Below are 22,615 nucleotides of genomic sequence, written 5' to 3' on the forward strand. Positions count from 1 at the left end.
CTACAAACCTCAAGTATTCCATATCATTCATTTTCCCTTTATAATTTTTTATTTTAAAAGTGCAGGATATATCTGTATTAAAGAGGTTCACATTTATATCATCACATAGTTGAAAATGTTATTTTTTTAATATACTGGGAGGGTTTTTTGACATTTAGATACCCATCTTTGCTTTGAAGCTCCTTTATGACCTTAAATTTTCAAATTGTTGATTTTATGAATAATATGCCTTAATCCAACACTAGCTGTTGTTTTTTTTTCTCTAAGTGTTTAGGTTCAGGATATTGTCTACACTGACTCCTAAATTATGTTTCCCAAATGACAATCTTAACTTGTTGCTTCCTGCTTGAAGTCTGAACTCTTTGACTAATAGGGTGCTTAAGATCCATCACAATCTTCTTCCGAGTTAACCTTAACAACTGTTTTTCCTACTATAACTTAATGTATATGTAGGGGTGTGTGTGTGTGTGTGTATGTGTGTGTGTGTACATATCAGCCCTGGCTCAAATCTTCCCCAAACATATTCACCCAGTTTATAGCTTTAGGTTGGGTTTCTGTACTTATTACTCTTTACAGACCCAGGTATTCCAACTTGGTACCTTAAGATTTTTGTCACTGATTGATACACTCAGCCCTTTGTGCATTTTTTTAAAATTCAGATCACCAAATTTTATTTCTGAAATATTTGAAACATATTAGTTTTAACAGTGACTTATGTAGGGTCCATTTTCCATATTTGAAAACTTTCGCACTCACTGGAGGAAAATGTTTTGAATAAATGGATTTTAAATACTGATCCTTTAAAAGAGTTTTAGGTGGTACAGGTTTGTCTTCTTTTCTTCTTTCTTTCTTTCTTTGGTACCAGGGATTAAACCCAGGGAACTTGAGCACTGAGTCTCATACATCCCCAACCCTATTTTGTATTTTATTTAGAGACAGGATCTCACTGAGTTGCTTAGCACCTCACTTGTGCTGAGGCTGGCTTTGAACTCAAGATCCTCCTGCCTCGGCCTCCCAAGGCTCTAGGATTACTACCATACCCAACCGGTATAGTTATCTTGCACTTTTTATTTTGGCCTCCCAACCCTAGAGCTGGAGAAAAACAAATGTAAGTTATGCTAACATTATCAGAGAAGAGGGCTTGGAAGGGAGTTGTACAAAATCAAATTTTAATTCTTCCTATAGTCTTCAGTTTTTGACATCTGGGAATGCATACATTAAATTTATGTATTTAGTGGTTCTTCTCTGGGAGTTGTACCAGAATCTCATGAAATAGTTTTAAATATACATGTCCAGCCCTAGTGGATTCTTGAAGATCCAAAGTAATCTCAGATTTCATACACAAAAAATCCTCCCTGCTCTTCCAGCAGAGGGAGTGCTGCCCCTTCTGAATTTCTGGACATTGTCTAACTTCTAACCTTTACAGGTATCTCTTTTCTCCTAAATACTGTTAAATATTTCAACGGTAGTTATTTCATGCTCTATCTAAAAATTTTACTTGCCGAAGCCCTTAGTGGAATGTAAATCTATGCTTTGTTATTTCTGCAGACTCTTTAATGCCCACTTAATACCTTGTGTGTTCAGTGATATTTTGTTTTTCATATGTGGTGACCTTGAGGACCCAGATAGATGTATGTGTCCTCCAAAAGCAAATTACCTTATCTTTGGGTACGTGCCAGTTGGACTACTGCCAACTTGGTATCATGTTAGGTCCCTTTAAAGATCCTGGTTTCACTTGTGAATTGGAGGTTCAGCCTCTTTTCCTTAAGTTACCAGTTTTAGGGTTCCAATGTTAGGCCTATTAGGCATTGGCCCCAGGGAAATTCAGGTTTGGCTTCCTGAGCACCCTTGTGAATGTAGTCCATTGTTTTTTACCCCTGTTAGTTTTTCATTCACTTAGATGTGTACTTATTGTCTTTCAAACCCAAGAATATTTTATTATACTTCTTTTGCAAAGTATCTAGGATCAAGTAGTATTCCATTGGATAGGTACTCTAGAATGTCTATTCCACCATCGTTCTGGAAGTATCATTTTGAAGTGCTTCCTTTTGTGTCACTGTTCATTTTCTGCTTTGTTTTTTTGGAGATAGTGTCTGATCTCTCTTACAATGAAGGTGAAATAGATCATGATTTTCGATTTATTTGAATTTTTGTGTCTTGAACTTCTTAGCAGCGACAGATCAACACAAGCACTGAGAGTGACAGCAAGCTAGTGTGTTATCACAGAGCCTGACTTGTGCAGTGGAGGCTGAAGTAGGCCACCTAAGGCCAGGGAGGGTGCACAGGAGCCAGAGATCAGCTGGGAATCCAGAGGCGTGAGGCTATGAGGAGATGCCTAATGAAATAGCTCTTCCTACCTTCCTATTCTCTTTGCAGCACTTGGACCATCTATTTGAGCATTGTTTTGTGCTCCTGTTCCACATTTTAAAGCAGATAATTAGAATGCTTTGTTTTTCTCTCAACACAAATAATAGTAAGTTACCAAGTAAGGGAAGTGGCATTATGTAAATAGGCCTTTTGGTGTGTTTTTGCTTCCTGATTGAAACTGGTCCTTAGATAGGATGCATATATTTGTATAAGGTTTCCTTCTCTGCCAATAGTCTGCATTATAAACATTGCTTTCATTATATACATTGCTTTCATTGTCCTTATTGCAGTGATTCTGATGCTTAAGTTATTGCCTCCTACATAAACATTTAGTGACAATGGTTGGGGTATTTCTATCTCATGTGACATTATTTAGTCTAGAAAAAAGAAATGCTTTCTAATTTGTCCTTTGTTCCTGAAGAAAGTGGAGCCATCTTTTCCAAGTAACTTTGAAATATGAAGGAAGCATTTGGCAAAATTCTTTCAGTCCTGACTGTTAGACCAGGACTCAAGGAAAGACCACTGACTCAAATTAAAATCCAATTAAAGCAAGCTTATTATTTCGACCGGCAGGGGGCTGCCTCTCCCAACATAAACTGCGGGAACAAGACAGAAGTGTAGCTTTCCAGCAGCGCAGATTTATAGCCCAGAAAGTTACAAAGGGGGGTTACAGATAACAAAACTGAGAGCATAACACAAAGGCTAGTTTACATTTTTGCTGGCCCCGACATCAGAATTTATGAAGGTCATTAGAGCCTCAGAGATGGTTGTTATCTGGCCAGGGAAGGCCAAGATTTATGAGGCATCACTAAAGTTTCAGAGAGGGTTGTTACCTGGTCAGAGAGAGCCAGGCATCGGTGAGTTCATGGCACGGGCAGGCATTCCAAGCTGGTTCAGAATTTGTAGTAATTTACAGTAAAGCCAAAATTAGCTTTTACATCTTTGTGGTGAGATAGCTCCCAATTTAAAGAGGGAATCAGGCTGGATCTATCACTGACCTTTCTGTGTTATGTAACTCCTGTTTCCCACAGTCGGCAGAACCCCCTTGGTCTCATCATTGCCCTGGATGAGAACAATAAAGCATCTGGAGAACTTTTCTGGGATGATGGGGCATCGATAGGTGAGTCTGTTATGAGAGAGTATTGCTTGCCCTCCTACGTCTGTGTGTTATGGCCCCTCACTCTTGCTGGTCATGCAGCTGGAAGAGAAATATCCCAGTCACAGTAGCAAAAGTCACTAGAGAGAAGAGTTTGTTTCTGATTGTGCTACTTGAGATGTATCAAATAACCACCAATGTGAGGACAACAGGTTTCTGTTTCTCAGCAGTGTGCCATTGGTCAGTGATCTATAATAGGCTCTCGTTTTATTATTCTATGGACACCTGGATGACATATGGTCAAGAATTTTCCAATAATTCATCTGTAATGAAAATGTCTTCCCCCAAAATACTTAGCAACAAATGTCAAGGACATATCAGGAAGGCCAGGAGAATGTACTTTTGGAGTGTATCTGCATCTATCTATGTTTTACCTCATGTTTCTGGCACCAGTTAGTAACATTCTTGGGGTCCTATATTAGGAAATAGATGCCCTTAATGCATATTCCTAAACACTCTTGGAAGGGAATCTCCTCAAGGTTACTGTTGGAAAGAGAGAGAAGATTCATAGCTTCTTTGGAGACTCTATTTATAATTTCCTCAATGTCAAGGTGTAGCTTTTTAAATATTATCCAATTTATTTTATTTGAATGTTTCACTGATATGGAAAGATGGAAAATCTTCAATGTAAACCATATACTCAGGTACTGTTTATAATGATTACCAGTCAAATAAGTTAACATCTATCACAGCCATCTGTATATTAGCTCACCAGAACTTGTCTTCTTGTAGTTGAATGTTTGTACATTTGAACCAACATATTACAAGTGCTTTCTATCCCCACTTTTCAACCTCTGTTCTAGTCTCTGCTTGAACAAATTCAACTTTTGTAGATTATACATGTAAATGAGATCATATAGTATTTTCTCTCTTTGCTTTGTGTAACTTGTGTCTCTTACTATGGAGTACTCCTGCTTCACCCATATTATCAGAAATGACAGGATTTTCTTATTTTTAAGGCTAAATAATATTCCTTTTATGTATTACCACAACTTGTTCTCCATTGATCTGTAGGTTGACCATTTGGTTATTTCTATATTTCAGTTATTGTGAAAAATATATTAAAAACTTAAAGTTAAGGGCTAAAGCAATAATTCCTTGGAAAAAAATAGGGAATAGGTTTTTATACAGTGGTCTTGGAAGTATTTAATTGGAGTTGACACCAAAAATATAGATGAGAAAAGTAAAAAATTAAACCAGTGGGACTACATCAAGTCAGAAAGCTTCTGCTCAACTTGACAATCAACAGAAGGAAAAGGGAGCCCACAGATGGGGAAATATGTGCAAACCACATATCTGTTAAGTGTCTTAACACAAAAAATACATCAGGAAAATTGTGTTTCAATAGCAAGTGAATAAATAACCAGATTTTAAAATTGGACAAAGGATTTGAGTAGAAATTTTTTCCAAAGAAAACATAAAATTGACTAAGACGTATATGAAAAGGTCCTTAAATTCACTAGCAGCAGAGAAATTACATTGAGATATCTTTCATACCTGTTAGGAAGCTTATGTGAAAAAGAGGACATAGCAAGTGTGGATGATCATGAGGAGAAAGTGGAACAAAACTGTTTAAGGTACAAACTGGTACAGGAATTTTGAGATGCAATATAGAAGTTCCGCAAAGTATTGAAAATAGAACTATCCTATGATCCAGCAATCCAACTTCTAAGAATATATCTAATAAAATGAAATCAGCATATCAAATAGATGTGTGCACCCCCATGTTAATTGCATCATTATTCATAAGAGCTAAGATATAGAAACACCTGTGATCACATGTAGATGAATGAATAAGAAGTCGTGGTGTATATATATCGTGGGATAGTACTCCATCATGAAAGGAAGGAAATACTGCTCCCTGGGTTTGCAGAATGAGCTTTAAGGAGAGGTAGATGAAATTGTTCTTGTGTGGTGGGCAGGCCATTCTGACATGTCTTTCTTCTGCTTTCAGATACTGTGGCCAATAAAGTTTACCTTTTCTGTGAGTTTTCTGCCACCCAAGTGAGTAGCACATTTTTATAAATCTTAGGTATGAGATTTTGTCTACCATAGGCTCATATGTGCTTGTGTGTGTGTGTAATTATGATTCTATCTTCATAAAAATAAGTAAATGATAACAATAATGGCTACAGGTAAACAACACAATGCCATATAAGACTTCAGTCCCAATAATGTATCATCCATCTTATCAAAAGAAGGCAATAATATTTATGAATCAAAGCAGTTTGTCAGTGTGCTTTTTTAAAAAAAACTCAATGTGAATTTCTAAAATGAGTGTGTGTGTCTGTTCCTGATTGTTTTGTTTTCTCAGAGTAATATGAAAGTAAGTTTATACACGCAGCATTTGTTAGTTGGGACAGCTAAGAGGTATTCAGAGCAGTGGGGAGCTTCTGGCTAGGATGGAGCATTTGAGTGGCTGGAGAATCTGTGTTTTAGAGGCACAGCTTTGGGCTTCATTGTGCTATTTTGACTTTCAGAACCGCCTGGACGTGAAGATTTCACAAGCAACCTACAAGGACCCCAATAATTTAGCATTTCAGCAGATTAAAATCTTTGGGACACAGGAACCCAGCAACGTTACAGTGAAACACAATGGTGTCCTGAGTCAGACTGCTCCCAAGGTCACATATGATGCTCAGCTGAAGGTAAAAATCCATGTATTGAGGTTGTTTTTCCAGAATTATTCATAGCACCTTGGTTTTCCTGCTTCCTGAGGTTGTGTGGATGCCTGTGGTGGGGAAGTCAGGGGCCTGGGAATGGAAGTGGTGAAGAGGTGATGGGCAGAGCTAGTAAGACAGGGAGGTCCTGCCTCTCAGAGCTCTCCTCTGTCTCACTGGCTTCACTTTCAACATTTTAGTTACAGGATACATAAGAGAGCAGAGTTAGGAAAGTGTGGAACAGGTAAGAAGAACAGGGATCTGGAAGCTGATGGCTGATGCTGAAAGGTAAAGTTGGGAGGAAGGAGTCCCATGAATTCAAATACTGAAGTTCCCACTTTTTGAAAACTTTAAAGAGATGAGTAGAAGTTATCTCCAACACATATATTCTAAATAAACAGTTTAGGACTAAGAATTGGTGATTCCAATTGATGGGTACCTGTTTGGTTAGATAATAATAATGAATAATTTCTCAATGATTGTGAGGAGACATGGCCATCCTGAGTAGCCTATAATCATTCACTCTGATGCTGAGTCTAATGAAAATTCCTTTCTCCCAATAATCCTGACCATGGTACTGCACTTACTCCTGGCATTGTAGCTTCTGGGTTAACATGGTTCATGAGGGATGGTCCAAATTTGGGGAAAATAAGTGAGTTTAGACTTCTTCTATCATGACAATTGACATTTTGTTCTGATAACACAATGTGAGAATACACATATTTTGAAGTTAGGAATAAATTTCTGTATGGCTGGTTATGTATATGGCAAAGTGCAAGGTATATGAAGGATTCATGTGGGAAAACAGACACAATTCATATTTGATTAATAAGTTAATTAATAAGACCTTAGGAACTCCTTTAGTGTTTGAATGTGGGTAGTGAGGTGTCATGATTTGTACACATGAACAATTGAGAAGACACTCAGGGCCAAAACAACATATAGGAAATGTTCACTCATGTTTTAATTGATGTTTAAATTGGAGCAGTTGAGCTGATCTTTGTTCAGACAACAGGTCTGGTGCTGGGCCTAGAATGTGGCATGTCAGGTCTGGATTCATCAGCTACAAGGGAAAGGAAACCCCAAATTGTAACAAGCTGGACTTTTTTTTTTCTTTCTGCAAGTAGTTGTATAGAAGTAGATACTAGTAATAGACATAGTAGTTTACAGGCTGGCATGGTTCAATGGCTCAATATTGTTGAGAATAAGGTCTTTTCTTCTCTTGTGATAGGAAGTAGCTGCTTAGATTTTGTCAACAAGTTACTGGTTGTGGGAAAATACAGGAAGAGAGATAGGAAAGAGTGTGTAGGGAGAGGTATAGGGTTAGAAAATACCCTTAAATCTAGAAATAAATACCTGGGCAGAAAGTCCCCGGGAACTAGTTCTCACTTTTTCACGGTCATAGCTGTGCTATGTTGTCAAAAATTGAGCTATTTTTAGGGAATTTTGTTTACTAAAATTTGAGAAAGAGCAAAGAGGAAGCAACTAATGATGTCTTCCTTGAAGGGGAAGGAAAGGAAAGGGGTGATCACCGAAGGTTTCATTTGATCTCATTCTGTTCACAACATAATGCACAAGATTTTAATAAGGTAATGTCATTTGCCATGTTGCTAGTGAACATTCCCTCTTCCATGTATATAGCCCACTATACAGGAACTACCTTCAAATCTTACTACTATTGTTGAGAGTCTGGTCTGATGCCTACATGTGTTGATAAAACTATTCAGAACTTGCCAGGCCTTTGTTCTGAGGATATTTCTTTGTGTGTTTTCCACTCCTTCAGGTTGCCATCATCACAGAGATCAGTCTTGTGCTGGGAGAGGAATACACAGTGGAGTGGAACATAATCATCAGAGATGAAGAAAAAATAGACTGCTACCCTGATGAGCATGGTGCTTCTGAAGCAAACTGCATTGCCCGAGGCTGTGCCTGGGAGGTAACCTCACTGAGGTGTTGATGGACGCCCAGATCTTTAATCTTAGGCGGCAATTTCTTGAGCATAGCCCTAGTACCCAGGTGCCTACTTCAATTCCATAGAAACAGGGCTTCCAAGGAACCTGGTCTGTATAGGAAGATTAGATGTGGATTGGGATCATGTTTTTTTTTTTAATAATTATTTTGCTCTTGTCTAGAAATTTACTTTTTATCACTATGTAATTATATGTACATGAATGAGTGCTGTGTTGGCTTTATCTCCATACAGATTGCCTTCTCTGATTATTTCTATTTGACAACTCTAGGACCACCTGTTGATCTACAATCTCAACTTTCCTTTCCAGGAATCCAGTTCTGTTGGAGTCCCTCATTGTTATTTTGTCAATGATCTGTACTCTGTGAGCAATGTCCAGTACAACTCCCATGGGGCCACGGCTGACATCTCCTTAAAGCCTTCTGTTTATGCCAACACCTTCCCCTCCACACCTGTGAATCCCCTCCACCTGCAGGTGACCTACCATAAGGATGAAATGCTGCAATTTAAGGTAAACATGGTACTTGTATCAGGTACTGAGTGGGCCCTTTTTAGTGACATTATGTTTTCAAGTTAGGTTATAGAACTCTAAAATGTGAAATTCTTTTAAGGTTCAATTTATAGGGCACTAGATTACTATCCTATTTCAAAGCATAGTGAGAATTCATTGCCAGTGAGAGCTGTTCTAATTTGCAAATTGAAGATGTTTTCTGGCTACTCTAAGGAGGTTTTTGGAGAACAAAACAGAGAGAGACAAATTAAGATGTTCTCAAATATGTGTTCTCAAATATGGGGTTTGAGATTGGATGAGTACAGGAAAATAGATGGGGAAAAAGTCAACATTTTAAACTATGAAGGGGGGGTTTACAAATGTTGAATGTTTTCTTTGATATAAAGAGTCTGATTCATAGTGGTATGGGGAGAGGGAGCATGGGAGGAATAGACAAACTCAAGATAGGGCAGAGGGGTTGGAGGGGAAGCAAGGGTGTATGGGGTTAGAAATGATGGTGAAACGTGATGATATTTATTATCCAAAGAACATGTATGAAGACATGAATTGGTGTGAATATACTTTGTATACAACCAGAGGTATGAAAAATTGTGCTCTGTATGTGTAATAAGAACTGTAATGCGTTTCGATGTCACATAGAAAAACAAAAAGAAAGGGGGGTTACATTATCTGGTGACTTTATGGTAAATGTAGATAAGGGAGAGGGAGACTTGAAAAATGAGTACCATATTTTTGTCATGTCTGTGTTGACAAAGGTGATGTTACCCGAAATGAGGAGTACTGAAAAGGTTTGTATGTGGACAATGTAAGAGTTTGGTTTTGGACACTGAAATTGATGTGTCTCTTAAATATCCATTGAAGTGTAATAATTTCTTTTCCTTATATTGTTTAATTACATCTAAAGCCTACGTGTGGACTAGCTGTTTGTGCGTCTGTTTCCCTCTTAAAACTGTCAGCTTTTCTGTGGCCAGAATGTGTCTTTCCTCTTTGTGCTTCTGAAACCTAACACAGAGGCTCATGGATAGTACTTGTTCACATGTGCGACATCAACTTGGACTCTCAGAATTGTAACATGTCCTAATGTAAGGAATGATGTCTGTTTTCTTTGTTGTTATTTTCTGTATTTGTTCTTGTTTTTAGTGTCCTCACTATAGCATTGATGTTTAGTGGTAGGCCCATAAAAGCTCAAAATTGAAGAACTTGCTTTCAGCTCGTCCACCACTTTCCATACAGTTTCTCTCTCCGAAACACTTGCATCTTTCTGAGATGCCTTTAATACTCTGTACCTTTTGTTTGCTGTTGCTTTACAAGAATGATTGATCTCATTTCTTGTGCTTGCTTATAGCTTCAAAGTTCTTATGATTCAGGCTTTAATTCTCCCATGGAACCATCTCAATGTCCCAGAAACATTGTTAGGCATCTCCTTGCCTGTACTCTCAGAATTTCTAGAGTTGTACATTTACTCACATTGCCAAAGTGTCATGAATCCTTCTCTTTAACTTTCCATTAGCAAGAGAAATTCTGAAAACAATAGCCTTGTATAATTAAGTTCATATGCTCAGTTACCTCTGTAATATTATGTGTGCGTTTGTGAGGTACTCATAGAATATTTAATCTATTATTTTTGCAAGTCTATGATTATTTTAATCCAAGTTCATATTTTGAGAAAACAGTTTTCAATACTGAAGAATTTTAGGGATTCGTATATGTTACTGTTCTAACACAAAATAATAAAGGATACATTCATAAACCACACTCATTTCACAATGAAGTTGCAAGTTAGCACAAAGGGTCAAGTGAATTTGATACTGTAATAGAAGCCTTAATAGTGAAATATGATGGATTCAGATCAAAATGTTAAATCTGATGTTGTTCTTTGATGTATCACTTAAATCCACATATCATGATCTTAAAAGAATGCAAATATATAGCATTTAGACTCATTGTCAATGATGTTAACATTCTTATAAGGGTGTATATTTGGATAATATCTGTACCTAAATTGTTTTTGACAGATAATGATTGTCCATTTACATGATGTGTATGTTGTGATGTTTGATAAAATTCACTATGGTTTGATTGATTGAGAATAATCAGGTTATCTATGTAGCAAGCATCTCTTATTTCTTAGTGATGAGTAATTTAAACATCCTTTCTTCTGTGCTAATAGAAACCCAGAACTCATTCCCTGTATCTGTATTCTTACTTAAAGTCAGTTTCTTCTGCTCTAGATTTATGACCCCAACAAGAGTCGTTATGAAGTCCCAGTCCCCTTGAACATAACCAGTACTCCATCCAGCACCGTGGAGAGTCGACTCTATGATGTCCTCATTAAGGAGAATCCATTTGGAATAGAAATTCGCCGTAAGAGTACAGGCACTGTAATGTACGTGGCTCATTTCTAACTTGGAATTTCCATGTAACTGTACATTTTTTTGTCTGGACTATTGTCCAGATTGATACCTGGCTCAGGCCTCTTTCTGCCATTTCCAGATCCATGAGTAAACACTTTCCTTCATATCTGTTGTTGTTGTTGTTGTTCTCTTCCTCCTCCTCCTCCTTTTTCTTTTTTAAAGTTAGGGTTTTTTTTATTTTATTTTTTAGAAGTAGTTGAACACAGTACCTTTCTTTAATGTATTGTTGTGTGGTGCTGAGGATCAAACCCAGGGCCTCGCATGTGCTAGGCAAGTTCTCTACTCCTCAGCCAGGACCCCAAACCCCTTCAGCCCTGTTCTTATGGGAAGTGTTTGGCAATTGGGATGATGGCTGAGTCTGTTCCTTGTTCCTGGGCATTCATCCATTCAATGTTTATGGGTTATTTCACTCTATTAGGTATTGTTTTAGAAACTATGTTCATAGATGGATAATTCCTCTGATCTTACCACTGCCACAATAATTTACATAACTATATTAAAGGAAGTTGATAGTGATAATTACTCTAAGTAAATGAGCAGGTAATCAAGAGTTATGGTAAGGTTACTGCTTTTGATACTCTGGAGAGAGCAGGTCTCAATTGAAGGGTTAACTTTTGAAACTGATTCTGGATGGAGAGTAGGAAACCCCAACATAAAGCCATGCAAGGAGGGAATAACATTTGTGATAGACCAAGAACATAGGCCACGATATAGGATGAAACTTGGCATGTCAAGGAATGAGACAAATTCAAGGAAGCGAGCAAGGAGGTGAGTGGTGGGAGATGAAGCTGGGGTGTCAGGAAGGCTTAGATCAGGTGCAGCCTGGAAGGCTTCATGAGGTGTGTCCATGAGAAGCCATGGAAGAGGGTCATCAGGGAGTGACATGACGAGAGATACTTAAACATATCCGTCTGGAAAGCTTTAGGGAATGGACTATTCAAGGGAAAGAGCTGAAGGAAGACTTGTGTGGAGTGTTAGCAGCTGAGATGGTGAGATGGATTGAATTTGGTTTTGTGAAGGGAACACTGAAAACAGGCCATGTAATTGAGAAATAGAATATGAAGGAAAACTCCCAAGTTCATAGCGGGGATATCTGTGATTATTGTCATCAAAAAGACTTTGTGGTGTGTTTGGGAGATGTTGGGTTCTGGGTTGTGGTGAGAATCAAAGCTTCTGTTGTCCTTAAAAAGTCAGCATTTGGAAGGCAATAGGCAAGGTGATTTTCTTTTCTGAATGTACCCTTTTGTGTGTGTGTTGCAGTTGGGACTCTCAGCTCCTTGGCTTCACCTTCAATGACATGTTCCTCCGCATCTCCACCCGCCTGCCCTCCAAGTACATCTATGGCTTTGGGGAAAATGAGCACACAGCCTTCAGGAGAGACTTGAACTGGCACACGTGGGGCATGTTTTCCAGAGATGAACCCCCCGGGGTAAGCAAGGAGCCCTGTGGATATGTGCCTCTCTGCCTCTTTCCTCCCACATACATCATGGTCACCTTGTGCTACATGATCCCAGACTCGGATTTTCTTTTTCTGCTCTTAGACTATAGGCTAGTTTTTATTTGTGCTTTTTATATGTTTTACTCCTTTTAGATGGAAGACCAAATCCATCTCAGTAAACAAGTTTTTCTAGGATTCTTTCTCATGTACAATGACTTCTAACCTTCTTCCATATCTCCCCTGTGACTCTCAGTACAAGAAGAATTCCTATGGCGTCCACCCCTACTACATGGGACTAGAGGAGGACGGCAGTGCCCATGGAGTTCTCCTGCTGAACAGCAATGCCATGGGTAGGATGATGCCAGCGCTCCTTCTATTGTTGTCTCCCAGTCAGTCATCCTGTGAAACTCTAGAATGTCCTTGACCTAGCAGCTTTCCAATGTCAAAATTATTTAGAGGATAGTGGCTGTTTTTCTTCTTTCCATTCTGTTGACTTCAGCCTTGTAGCATGAGATAACAAGATTTAATACAATTCTATTTTGGCAGAAATTCCATATGAAGGATAGGAAGTCCAAGTTAGTCCCAGGTGTCCTAGAGGTTATTAAGTTGGAAGTATCTGCATAGATGGTATCCATGTTGAATTAAGTCACAGCACTCACATCTTTAAGTATGAAGATATAAATTTAATCTGTATATAAGATAGGGTTGAAAATTCAGGGCCTGGGGATAAAAATGTCTACATTAAGACTGGTGTACTCTGAAAAAGTTCCATACTGCAGTTAATAATATTATATCATGTCATTTTCCTTTGTTTGACTACATCCAAGGCTTAAGGAGATGTTATCATTGGTGGATGCTGGGTGAGGTGCACACAGACCTTTTGAATAGTCTTTTTGCCACTCCATGTGTCTATTAAACTATTCTGAAGTAGAAGTTACATCAATAGTTTTAAAATAACATAATGATAAATACAATGAGACAATGAGGTATACCAAAGGGAAAACTTCCTGGGCTGGGACTCTGTAGACTTTCACTGAACTGTTTAATTTCATTTGGGTGCAGTACAGAATGGGTGCTGTTAATAGATTAGAGTGCAAGAGAATGAAGTTAGGGATTCACAGATTGTTCCTTGTCTTGTAGGTTTCTAGCTTAGTTTTCATTTGTCACTTTCCTATCTTTTCAGATGTGACTTTCCAGCCCACACCTGCTCTGACATACCGTACCACAGGGGGAATTCTGGATTTTTATGTGTTCTTGGGGCCAACTCCAGAACTTGTCACTCAACAGTACACAGAGGTAGGTTGAAATTCAACTGATTATCAAGCATTTATATGGCACATTCCATGTTCCCAAATACTCATTCATTATTAAAACTCACTCTGACAAGTAGAATTGAAGGTTTTTCTTAGAACCAGGCATATTATATAATAAGAAGGTATAAGTACCTTCCAATAATCATTAAATTAGAGCCTAATTATTCCACATTAGGTAAAGTAGACACTGCACCTGAAGTAATGCTGAGCCTAGTGGTGTGAAGTGGTGATGGAGAGGATAAGATCCTAGTGCTGATAGTTATGGTAGTGGTATTGGTAAGAGTGGTTGTGGAATGTTTATGGTGGAAAAATGACCATATGTGTGAGGATTGTAGTAGTGGTGCTTAAGGTACTAATGATGGTAAGGGTAATGGTGGGAGTATTCGAGGTACGAGTGGTGGTGATAGAGATGTTAAGAATGGTAATGGTCATCTGCTGTTGGTTAAAGTGGTGGGGATGGTAGTTATGAGCATGTTGGGTATGTTGATGATGGTGATTGTGTGGTGACAGGGAAGATGATGGGGTGAAAATTCTGGGGATTGTGTGGGTGATGGTGATGGGGTTATGATAGTGAAGATGCGGGACTGATATGGTGGTAATGGAGGTAATATTTGGGACTGTTGAAGACAGTAGTCATTTTTGTGATAATAAAAACAAATTCTGTCACTTATCAAACTCTTACTGCATTTTAGAGTATTTACATGTATTAAGTCATTAAGTCCTCATCAAAACAGCATGGGGCAGACATTACAATTATGTTTAATTTACCAGTGAAGAATTGAAACATGAAGAGATTACTTAATTTTGTTCAAGGTCACAGAACCAGGAGGACATGAGCCTGTGTGTTAACCAGGCACTTTCCCTCTGGGATCTGTTCTCTTCAGCAATAACCTAGACCACCTCTCGGAATGAGAGTAAATTTAGACTGTACAGAATTCCAAGAGAATGAACTTTAGTCTAGAATGAAGCTTTCTCAAGGTATCCTAGTAATTTTATATCTGCTGAGTTCTCTGGATTTGAATATGTTGATTGTCTATCTTGGGGCACTAGAAAAATATTCTTATTATTTGTTGTACAACTTCATTTGAGTCATTCCTGTAAGGAATAATATTTCTGTCCATGTTCTAGGTGATTGGCCGGCCTGTGATGGTACCGTACTGGTCCCTGGGGTTCCAGCTGTGTCGCTATGGATATGAGAATGATTCTGAGATTTCCAGCTTGTATGATGAGATGGTGGCTGCCCAGTTCCCCTATGTATGTCTCAGTATTGGTGCACTGGCTCTATGAGCTCATAGCCAACTCAGGCTTCTCTGTGTCTGGACTTATTTTTGGGGTTTTTTTGAGGTTCAGCAAAAGCAAAAAAGTTTTTTTCTGACATGATGACACATTGAGTTCCATCCTGACAGTAATTCAGGTGGGGCCTTGCTCCCATATTATAGCATTGTAGACTCAGTGACTCAGAATGAGAAGATAGGGCAGGGTCCAGAACCTTTCTACTATACTATGATTTCTTCCATTTATTTTATTGATTTTTAGACATTTGGTCTAAAAAGTCCTTGGTACCATGAGATGAACATTCCCTCAAGAATAATAGTGGTTATTTTTTTTAAAAAAAAGTAGCCCAAATTCAATGATTATGTATTCATGAATTCCAATATTTTTGTACTGCAAACATTATTTTATCAGCCCTGAGCTACTCCCTGGCTGAATATAGGACTTCTATATATGTTTTCAAAGGAAATATACATGGTAATAAACTCTTATCATTTATTTGAGGAGAAGCAGTATTGAATAATTATAACTGATCCTGCAGAGCAGTTTCAAATTGAATTTTATTCTACTCATTGTTCAATTATTTGCAATTGTTCCATTAATGGGAAATACATCATGCAATGTACCATATTCTTATAAGACAACTATTTCTAATTACCTCTGGGATTGAATGCCTACAGTAATTATGAGATTTGTTTTTATTTTTTCTTTTTCTTATTTTGTAGCCAGCTAACCATTCAGATTGTATTACAACTGAGTAGCTAACTTTTCTTCTTCTGAATATGAACTGTTTTTTATCAGGGGCAACACTGGGGAAGGTAAATGCAATCAATTCTTATGATGGCCATTAACAAAGTAATTTCCCTACTAATGATTTTACATGTTCTCACAATAGCCATTAAATAGAGGTTCTATCATCCTATTTTTACTGATTTATATTATATCTCTATTTTGAGTAAAAGTTTGAAAAATTAGATGAATTTTCTAGTTTCCATACTGAAAGAGCTAGGATTGGCAAGAGTCAACAGGAAGCCATTTCAATTCACCATCAGCAGGGGAGAGTGTTTCTCCTCTGGGAGCTGGACTTTCAGCACCAGCAGCCACTGTTTCCTTGTATCCTCCCCCAGGATGTGCAGTACTCAGACATTGACTACATGGAGCGGCAGCTGGACTTTACCCTCAGCCCCAAGTTTGCTGGGTTTCCAGCCCTGATCAATCGCATGAGGGCTGATGGGATGCGGGTCATCCTCATCCTGGTGAGTCGTTTTGTGCCTGTGTGGATGGAGTGTGTTGGGAGGAGGACTGGGCTTTGTGGAGAACCACTTTTCTTGTCCCTCTATCCATATGAAGAACAGAGAACTCCAAGTACAATAAGAAGAGTATATTTCCAGAGATTCCCAGAAACTCTAGAGGCAGGTGGAAGCTAGGGACCTCCCAATGAAGAAGTTCTTTTTCTGTGTCCCTTGTCAATCTCTCTCTTTGTTTTGCCGACTGACTTGTGCTTTGCTTGCAGGACCCAGCCATTTCTGGCAATGAGACACAGCCCTATCCTGCCTTCACTCGGGGAGTGGAGGATGATGTCTTCATCAAATATCCAAATGGTGGAGGCATTGTCTGGGGAAAGGTATGATCTAAGTGGTGACTACTAGTCTCCATCATGGGAGAGGGCCATAGTTTGTGTGTTTGTGTGTGTTTTACCCTTTTCTTGTGGATACTGAAGTCATTAGTTTCTATTTCTTAATTAGTATTTATTGATATATTGAGGACTTTGTGGATTTCACTTTTATATTGATAAACCCTACATGATAATCAAAAATATTATTACCCTCTAGGACTGTGGTTGACAGTCTTAGGAATCCTACTTAGGTAAATTGCCTAGTGCATTGCTGTTAAATATTTTTCTCTCTGCAGGTGTGGCCTGATTACCCTGATATTGTTGTTAACAGCTCTCTAGACTGGGACAGTCAAGTGGAGGTAAAGAGCCCTTTGTGGATGTTGGGTGAAGGCCAGGTTGTTAGGAATGGAACCCATACCCACTATCCTGAACATTCCCTGCCAAAGACTTTGGCAAAACAAGGGATAAGCTCCTAGGAAAGGTGTGCTGTGTGTCAGGCTTTGTGTGAATTACTTTAAATGCAGTTTTGTTTAATGTCTAATTGGGAGGTAGGTATTATTATCTATGGCACTTAATTGACAAAGAAGTGAAATTACTTGTCCATGGTTTTAGGAGACTGACGGTTATTTAAAATTCAAAGCCACCTGATTTCATAGGCCTATTGAGTTTCCAATGTATGAAACTTTCAAGGAAGACCAATCTTTTCTTAGAATTTGTCTGTATCTTATTGTTGTTGCCTTGAGTATTCCTTTTAACTAGTATCTCTAACCTTTGTCTTTAGTGATTGGGTCTCCCAGCTTCACTTTTACTTCTCAGGTTCCAGTATTGATTAAAAATTTACTCTTGGGAACAGGTTTTTGATTGCAATGAAGTTGTCCCATGCTGCTTGACCCAGGTTTCTTTCTAGCTTTACTAAGTATTTGTTGGTTGAAAGAGAACATGGTTCCACACTGGTCCATGATGACTTCAGACAGATGTTCCGGCCAAGAAGTGTACCAAGGGAACTGATGCAGCCTGTCTGCTTTGTCATCAGTTGCTCTCTAATACTTTTGAGCAGGGCTCTCAGGGTGGTATCTGGCCTCTTCGGAAGAACCAATATTTTTCTGGTACTTCTTTATCCACTCTTCAGCAATGATTATTCTTTCTGGACAGAAATTATAGTAGAACATGTGAAGCTTATGAATATTGATAAAAGTACTGAGAAGTCAAAGAAAGTAGTTCCAAGGATACCTACCAAGGATCAAGGGGCCATAGAGTATGGTTTGCACATGGTCATCAAGGTAGCATAAGTTGTAATGTCTTGAAACTCTCAAGGTCAAGGATTAATCAGAAAAAAAGTGTATTGTGGGAACAATGTACAGTATCTATAAATTTTGCTATTAGCTTCTATAGGATCTCAGGGGTGAAGGCTCTGCTTAGGGGACATTTCCTATACTGGAGGATCCTAGTCAGTGGATGGAGGTATAAGAGAAAGACATTTGGAAGATCTCCTTCTTTTTCTATTTCTTGAAATAACTTGAAAAGTATTGGTATTAATTCTTCTTTGAAGGTTTTGTAAAACTCTGCTGTATATCCATCCGGTCCAGGGCTTTTCTTGGTTGGTAGTCTTTTGATGGCTTCTTCTATTTCCTCCTTTGTTATTGTTCTGTTTAAATTGTGTGTATCTTCCTGACTCAATTCATTCTATGAGGCCAACATCACCCTGATCCCGAAACCAGACAAAGACACTTCAAAGAAAGAAAACTACAGACCAATATCTCTAATGAACATAGATGCAAAAATCCTCAATAAAATCCTGGCGAATCGAATACAAAAACATATCAAAAACAAGTGCACCATGATCAAGTAGGATTCATCCCTGGGATGCAAGGCTGGTTCAATATATGGAAATCAATAAATGTTATTCACCACATCAATAGACTTAAAGATAAGAACCACATGATTATCTCGACATCCCTTTATGTTCAAAATACTAGAAAAACTAGGGATAACAGGATCTTACCTCAACATCCTAAAAGCTGTATATGCTAAGCCTCAGGCTAGCATTATTCTGAATGGAGAAAAATTAAAGGCATTTCCTCTAAAATCTGGAACAAGACAGGGATGCCCTCTCTCACCACTTCTATTCAATATAGTTCTTGAAATACTAGCCAGAGCAATTAGAGAGACAAAAGAAATTAAAGACATAAAAATAGGAAAAGAAGAACTTAAATTATCACTATTTGTGGATGATATGATACTATATCTAACAGACCCAAAAGGGTCTGCAAAGAAACTACTAGAGTTAATAAATGAATTCAGCAAAGTGGCAGGATATAAAATCAACACACATAAATCAAAGGCATTCCTGTATATCAGTGACAAATCTTCTGAAATGGAAATAAGGACAACCACCCCATTCACAATATCCTCAAAAAAGTTAAATACTTGGGAATCAACCTAACAAAAGAGGTGGAAGACTTATACAATGAAAACTACAGAACCCTAAAGAGAGAAATAGAAGAAGACCTTAGAAGATGGAAAGATATACCCTGTTCATGGATAGGAAGAACTAACATCATCAAAATGGTGATATTACCCAAAGTTCTCTATAGGTTTAATGCAATGCCACTCAAAATCCCAAGGGCATTTCTTGTAGAAATAGATAAATCAATCATGAAATTAATATGGAAAAACAAAAGACCCAGAATAGCAAAAGCAATTCTAAGCAGGAAGTGTGAATCAGGCGGTATAGCGATACCAGATTTTGAACTATACTACAGAGCAATAGTAACAAAAGCAGCATGGTACTGGTACCTAAACAGGCGGGTGGACCAATGGTACAGAATAGAGGACACAGAGACCAATCCACAAAATTACAACTTTCTTATATTTGATAAAGGGGCTAAAAGCATGCAATGGAGGAAGGACAGTATCTTCAACAAATGGTGCCGGGAAAATTGGAAATCCGTATGCAACAAAATGAAACTGAATCCCTTTCTCTTGCCATGCACAAAAGTTAACTCAAAATGGATCAAAGAGCTTGATATCAAATCAGAGACTCTGCACCTGATAGAATAAAAAGTTGGCTCCAGTCTACATATTGTTGGGTCGGGCTCCAGATTCCTTAATAGGACACCCATAGCACAAGAGTTAATAACTAGAATCAACAAATGGGACTTACTCAAACTAAAAAGTTTTTTTCTCAGCAAGAGAAAAAATAAGAGAGGTAAATAGGGAGCCTACATCCTGGGAACAAATTTTTACTCCTAACACTTCAGATAGAGCCCTAGTATCCAGAGTATACAAAGAACACAAAAAGTTAAACAATAAGAAAACAACCCAATCTACAAATGGGCCAAAGACCTGAACAGACACTTCTCAGAGGAGGACATGCAATCAATCAACAAGTACATGAAAAAATGCTCACCATCTCTAGCAGTCAGAGAAATGCAAATCAAAACCACCCTAAGATACCATCTCACTCCAGTAAGATTGGCAGCCATTTTGAAGTCTAACAACAACAAGTGCTGGCGAGGATGTGGGGAAAAGGGTACTCTTATACATTGCTGGTGGGACTGCAAATTGGTGCGGCCAATTTGGAAAGCAGTATGGAGATTCCTGGGAAAGCTGGGAGTGGAACCACCATTTGACCCAGCTATTCCCCTTCTCGGACTATTCTCTGAAGACCTTAAAAGAGCGTACTACAGGGATACTGCCACATAGATGTTCATAGCAGCACAATTCACAATAGCTAGACTCTGGAACCAACCCAGATGCCCTTCAATAGATGAATGGATAAAAAAAATGTGGCATTTATACACAATGGAGTATTATGCAGCACTAAAAAATGACAAAATCATGGAATTTGCAGGGAAATGGATGGCATTAGAGCAGATTATGCTAAGTGAAGCTAGCCAATCCCTAAAAAACAAATGCCAAATGTCTTCTTTGATATAATGAGAGCAACTAAGAACAGAGCAGGGAGGAAGAGCAGGAGGAAAAGACTAACATTAAACAAAGACATGAGGTGGGAGGGAAAGGGAGAAAAAAGGGAAATTGCATGGAAATGGAAGGAGACCCTCATTGTTACACAAAATTACATATAAGAGGTTGTGGGGGTAATGGGGAAAAACAAGGAGAGAAATGAATTGTAGTAGATGGGGTAGAGAGAGAAGATGGGAGGGGAGGGGAGAGGGGACAGTAGAGGATAGGAAAGGTAGCAGAATAGTCACTAATATGGCATCATGTAAAAATGTGGATGTGTAACCGATGTGATTCTGCAATCTGTAATTGGGGTAAAAATGGGAGTTCATAACCCATTTTTGAATCTAATGTATCAAATATGATATGTCAAGAGCTTTGTTTTGAACAACCAATAAAAAAAACCTTTCAAGAGAAAATAAAAAAAAATAAGAGAAAGACATTAGTAAGGGATGGAACTGGCACAGTTAGGCCACATGTTCATGCCTTATCCAGACTAGTTAATTTTAGTGGCCAGTGGTCTTTCTTAGAGGTAAAGACTGATATTTGGACTGGGACAGTCTGGGGACCAAAGGCTCAGGTCTAGGACACAGGAGGGAGAATAGTACTAGTTGGTCTGTGACTTTCTGATTCCCAGGTGGTAACAGTAGCACTCTAGAATCAAAATGAGTTACCCATATTTTTGTTCAGATTATCTGGCAGTTATATTCTGCATTCTTATTTTTGCAGTACATAGATGAAGTAAAAGAAATAGAATCTCACCAGGGAAGATTGGTAGGAATGATTTAAAATCAATTCAAGATTATGTTTTTCTTTTGACTAGTACTAAATCATTATCTATCTGTCTCTCACCCTTTCATTCTTTCTCTTTCTCCCTCATTCTTCTTCCTATCAATTCACCTAAGTATTAATTTTTCATCTATTATTTGTGTATGTATCTACTTTCTAGCTAATAAGGAAATAAGACAGAAAATCTCAGTACTTGTTTTTTCATTTCTTACTGAGGATTGTTTGAGGTTTAGTGATCCAGGCAACCCATAAGGACATAGAATCAAGTCATGCCATAGCCAATCTGACACAAAGTTCGCTGTCTTTGGTTTAAGATCATTTTCATTATTGAAGAGATTTGCTATTACCTTATGAGTTCATGAATTAACACAGTTCATCAGCCATTTGGGGCTGCCATATTGTGGGGATTCAGAAGTCCCTGTGGCTGTTTGGTTACCTCAGTGATGTGGAAGCATCATTTGATATTTGGTGGGCAGTGACTAGGGATGCTCTTACCTCTAATAGCAGGGGATTCTTCACAAAGAATTCTCTTGACCCCAATGTGAAATTGTGCCTTTGATGAGAAATGCTTCATTTGGGTACCAAAAATATATTAGATAGCTTGTAAGAGATTATTGGTGATTAGAATAATTATAACCATTAAATTAGTAGTACCCATGTGCTGAGACGAATTAAAGTGAGATTATTGATGTTCAGGTCTGGCATTCCTGAGGGTAATATAAAACAAGCAAGCAAGTAAGCAAATAAGCAAGTAAATGTTCATCCATGAAGTAGTGGAAAAGCAGATTTCTGAGTCTGAATCTCACTGTTTGATTCAGTAAGTTTGTGGTGGCATCTAGGAATTGAATTACAGTATCATGCAATGGATTGTAATAAGTAATTCTGAGAGCATTTGTGCAGATGTGAACATCACAGTTTGAGGATAGAAGCAATATGGCAAGAGTTGAATTTGGATAGCACTTTGGCGAAGGGGAGGGAATTTTTACTACATGGGTAAGGATCATTACAGCAGCATTTAGTAAAGTTAGAAAACCGTGGTTGGGCTGATTTACCACATGTATCCTACAGGAGATACAGTTCTGTCTCTCAAACAGCTGATCATGATTCATTTCTTTAATCCCCACTCTCCACACATACCATGGTTTCTG

General features: G+C 38.3%; 1 protein-coding gene across 2 annotated transcripts in view; it reads left to right on the plus strand.

Moving 5' to 3' along the window:
• Mgam (maltase-glucoamylase) overlaps window positions 1-22,615 on the plus strand; it is a 174,428-nt gene that overhangs the window by 106,343 nt on the left and 45,470 nt on the right. For both annotated transcript variants that reach the window (XM_046434116.2, XM_058575723.1), the window contains 13 exons: window positions 3,399-3,487; window positions 5,478-5,527; window positions 6,004-6,171; window positions 7,967-8,119; window positions 8,463-8,663; window positions 10,895-11,049; window positions 12,338-12,506; window positions 12,769-12,865; window positions 13,699-13,811; window positions 14,957-15,082; window positions 16,228-16,356; window positions 16,614-16,724; window positions 17,012-17,074. In XM_046434116.2, the coding sequence (XP_046290072.1) occupies window positions 3,399-3,487; window positions 5,478-5,527; window positions 6,004-6,171; window positions 7,967-8,119; window positions 8,463-8,663; window positions 10,895-11,049; window positions 12,338-12,506; window positions 12,769-12,865; window positions 13,699-13,811; window positions 14,957-15,082; window positions 16,228-16,356; window positions 16,614-16,724; window positions 17,012-17,074 (1,624 nt within the window). The remainder of the gene's footprint in view (window positions 1-3,398; window positions 3,488-5,477; window positions 5,528-6,003; window positions 6,172-7,966; window positions 8,120-8,462; window positions 8,664-10,894; window positions 11,050-12,337; window positions 12,507-12,768; window positions 12,866-13,698; window positions 13,812-14,956; window positions 15,083-16,227; window positions 16,357-16,613; window positions 16,725-17,011; window positions 17,075-22,615) is intronic.

This window comes from Marmota monax, unplaced genomic scaffold (genome assembly GCF_021218885.2).
Source record: "Marmota monax isolate L192 unplaced genomic scaffold, Marmota_monax_Labrador192_F-V1.1 WCK01_AAM20220418_F8-fsc00122, whole genome shotgun sequence".
In the NCBI taxonomy this organism is placed as follows: Eukaryota; Metazoa; Chordata; class Mammalia; order Rodentia; family Sciuridae; genus Marmota; species Marmota monax.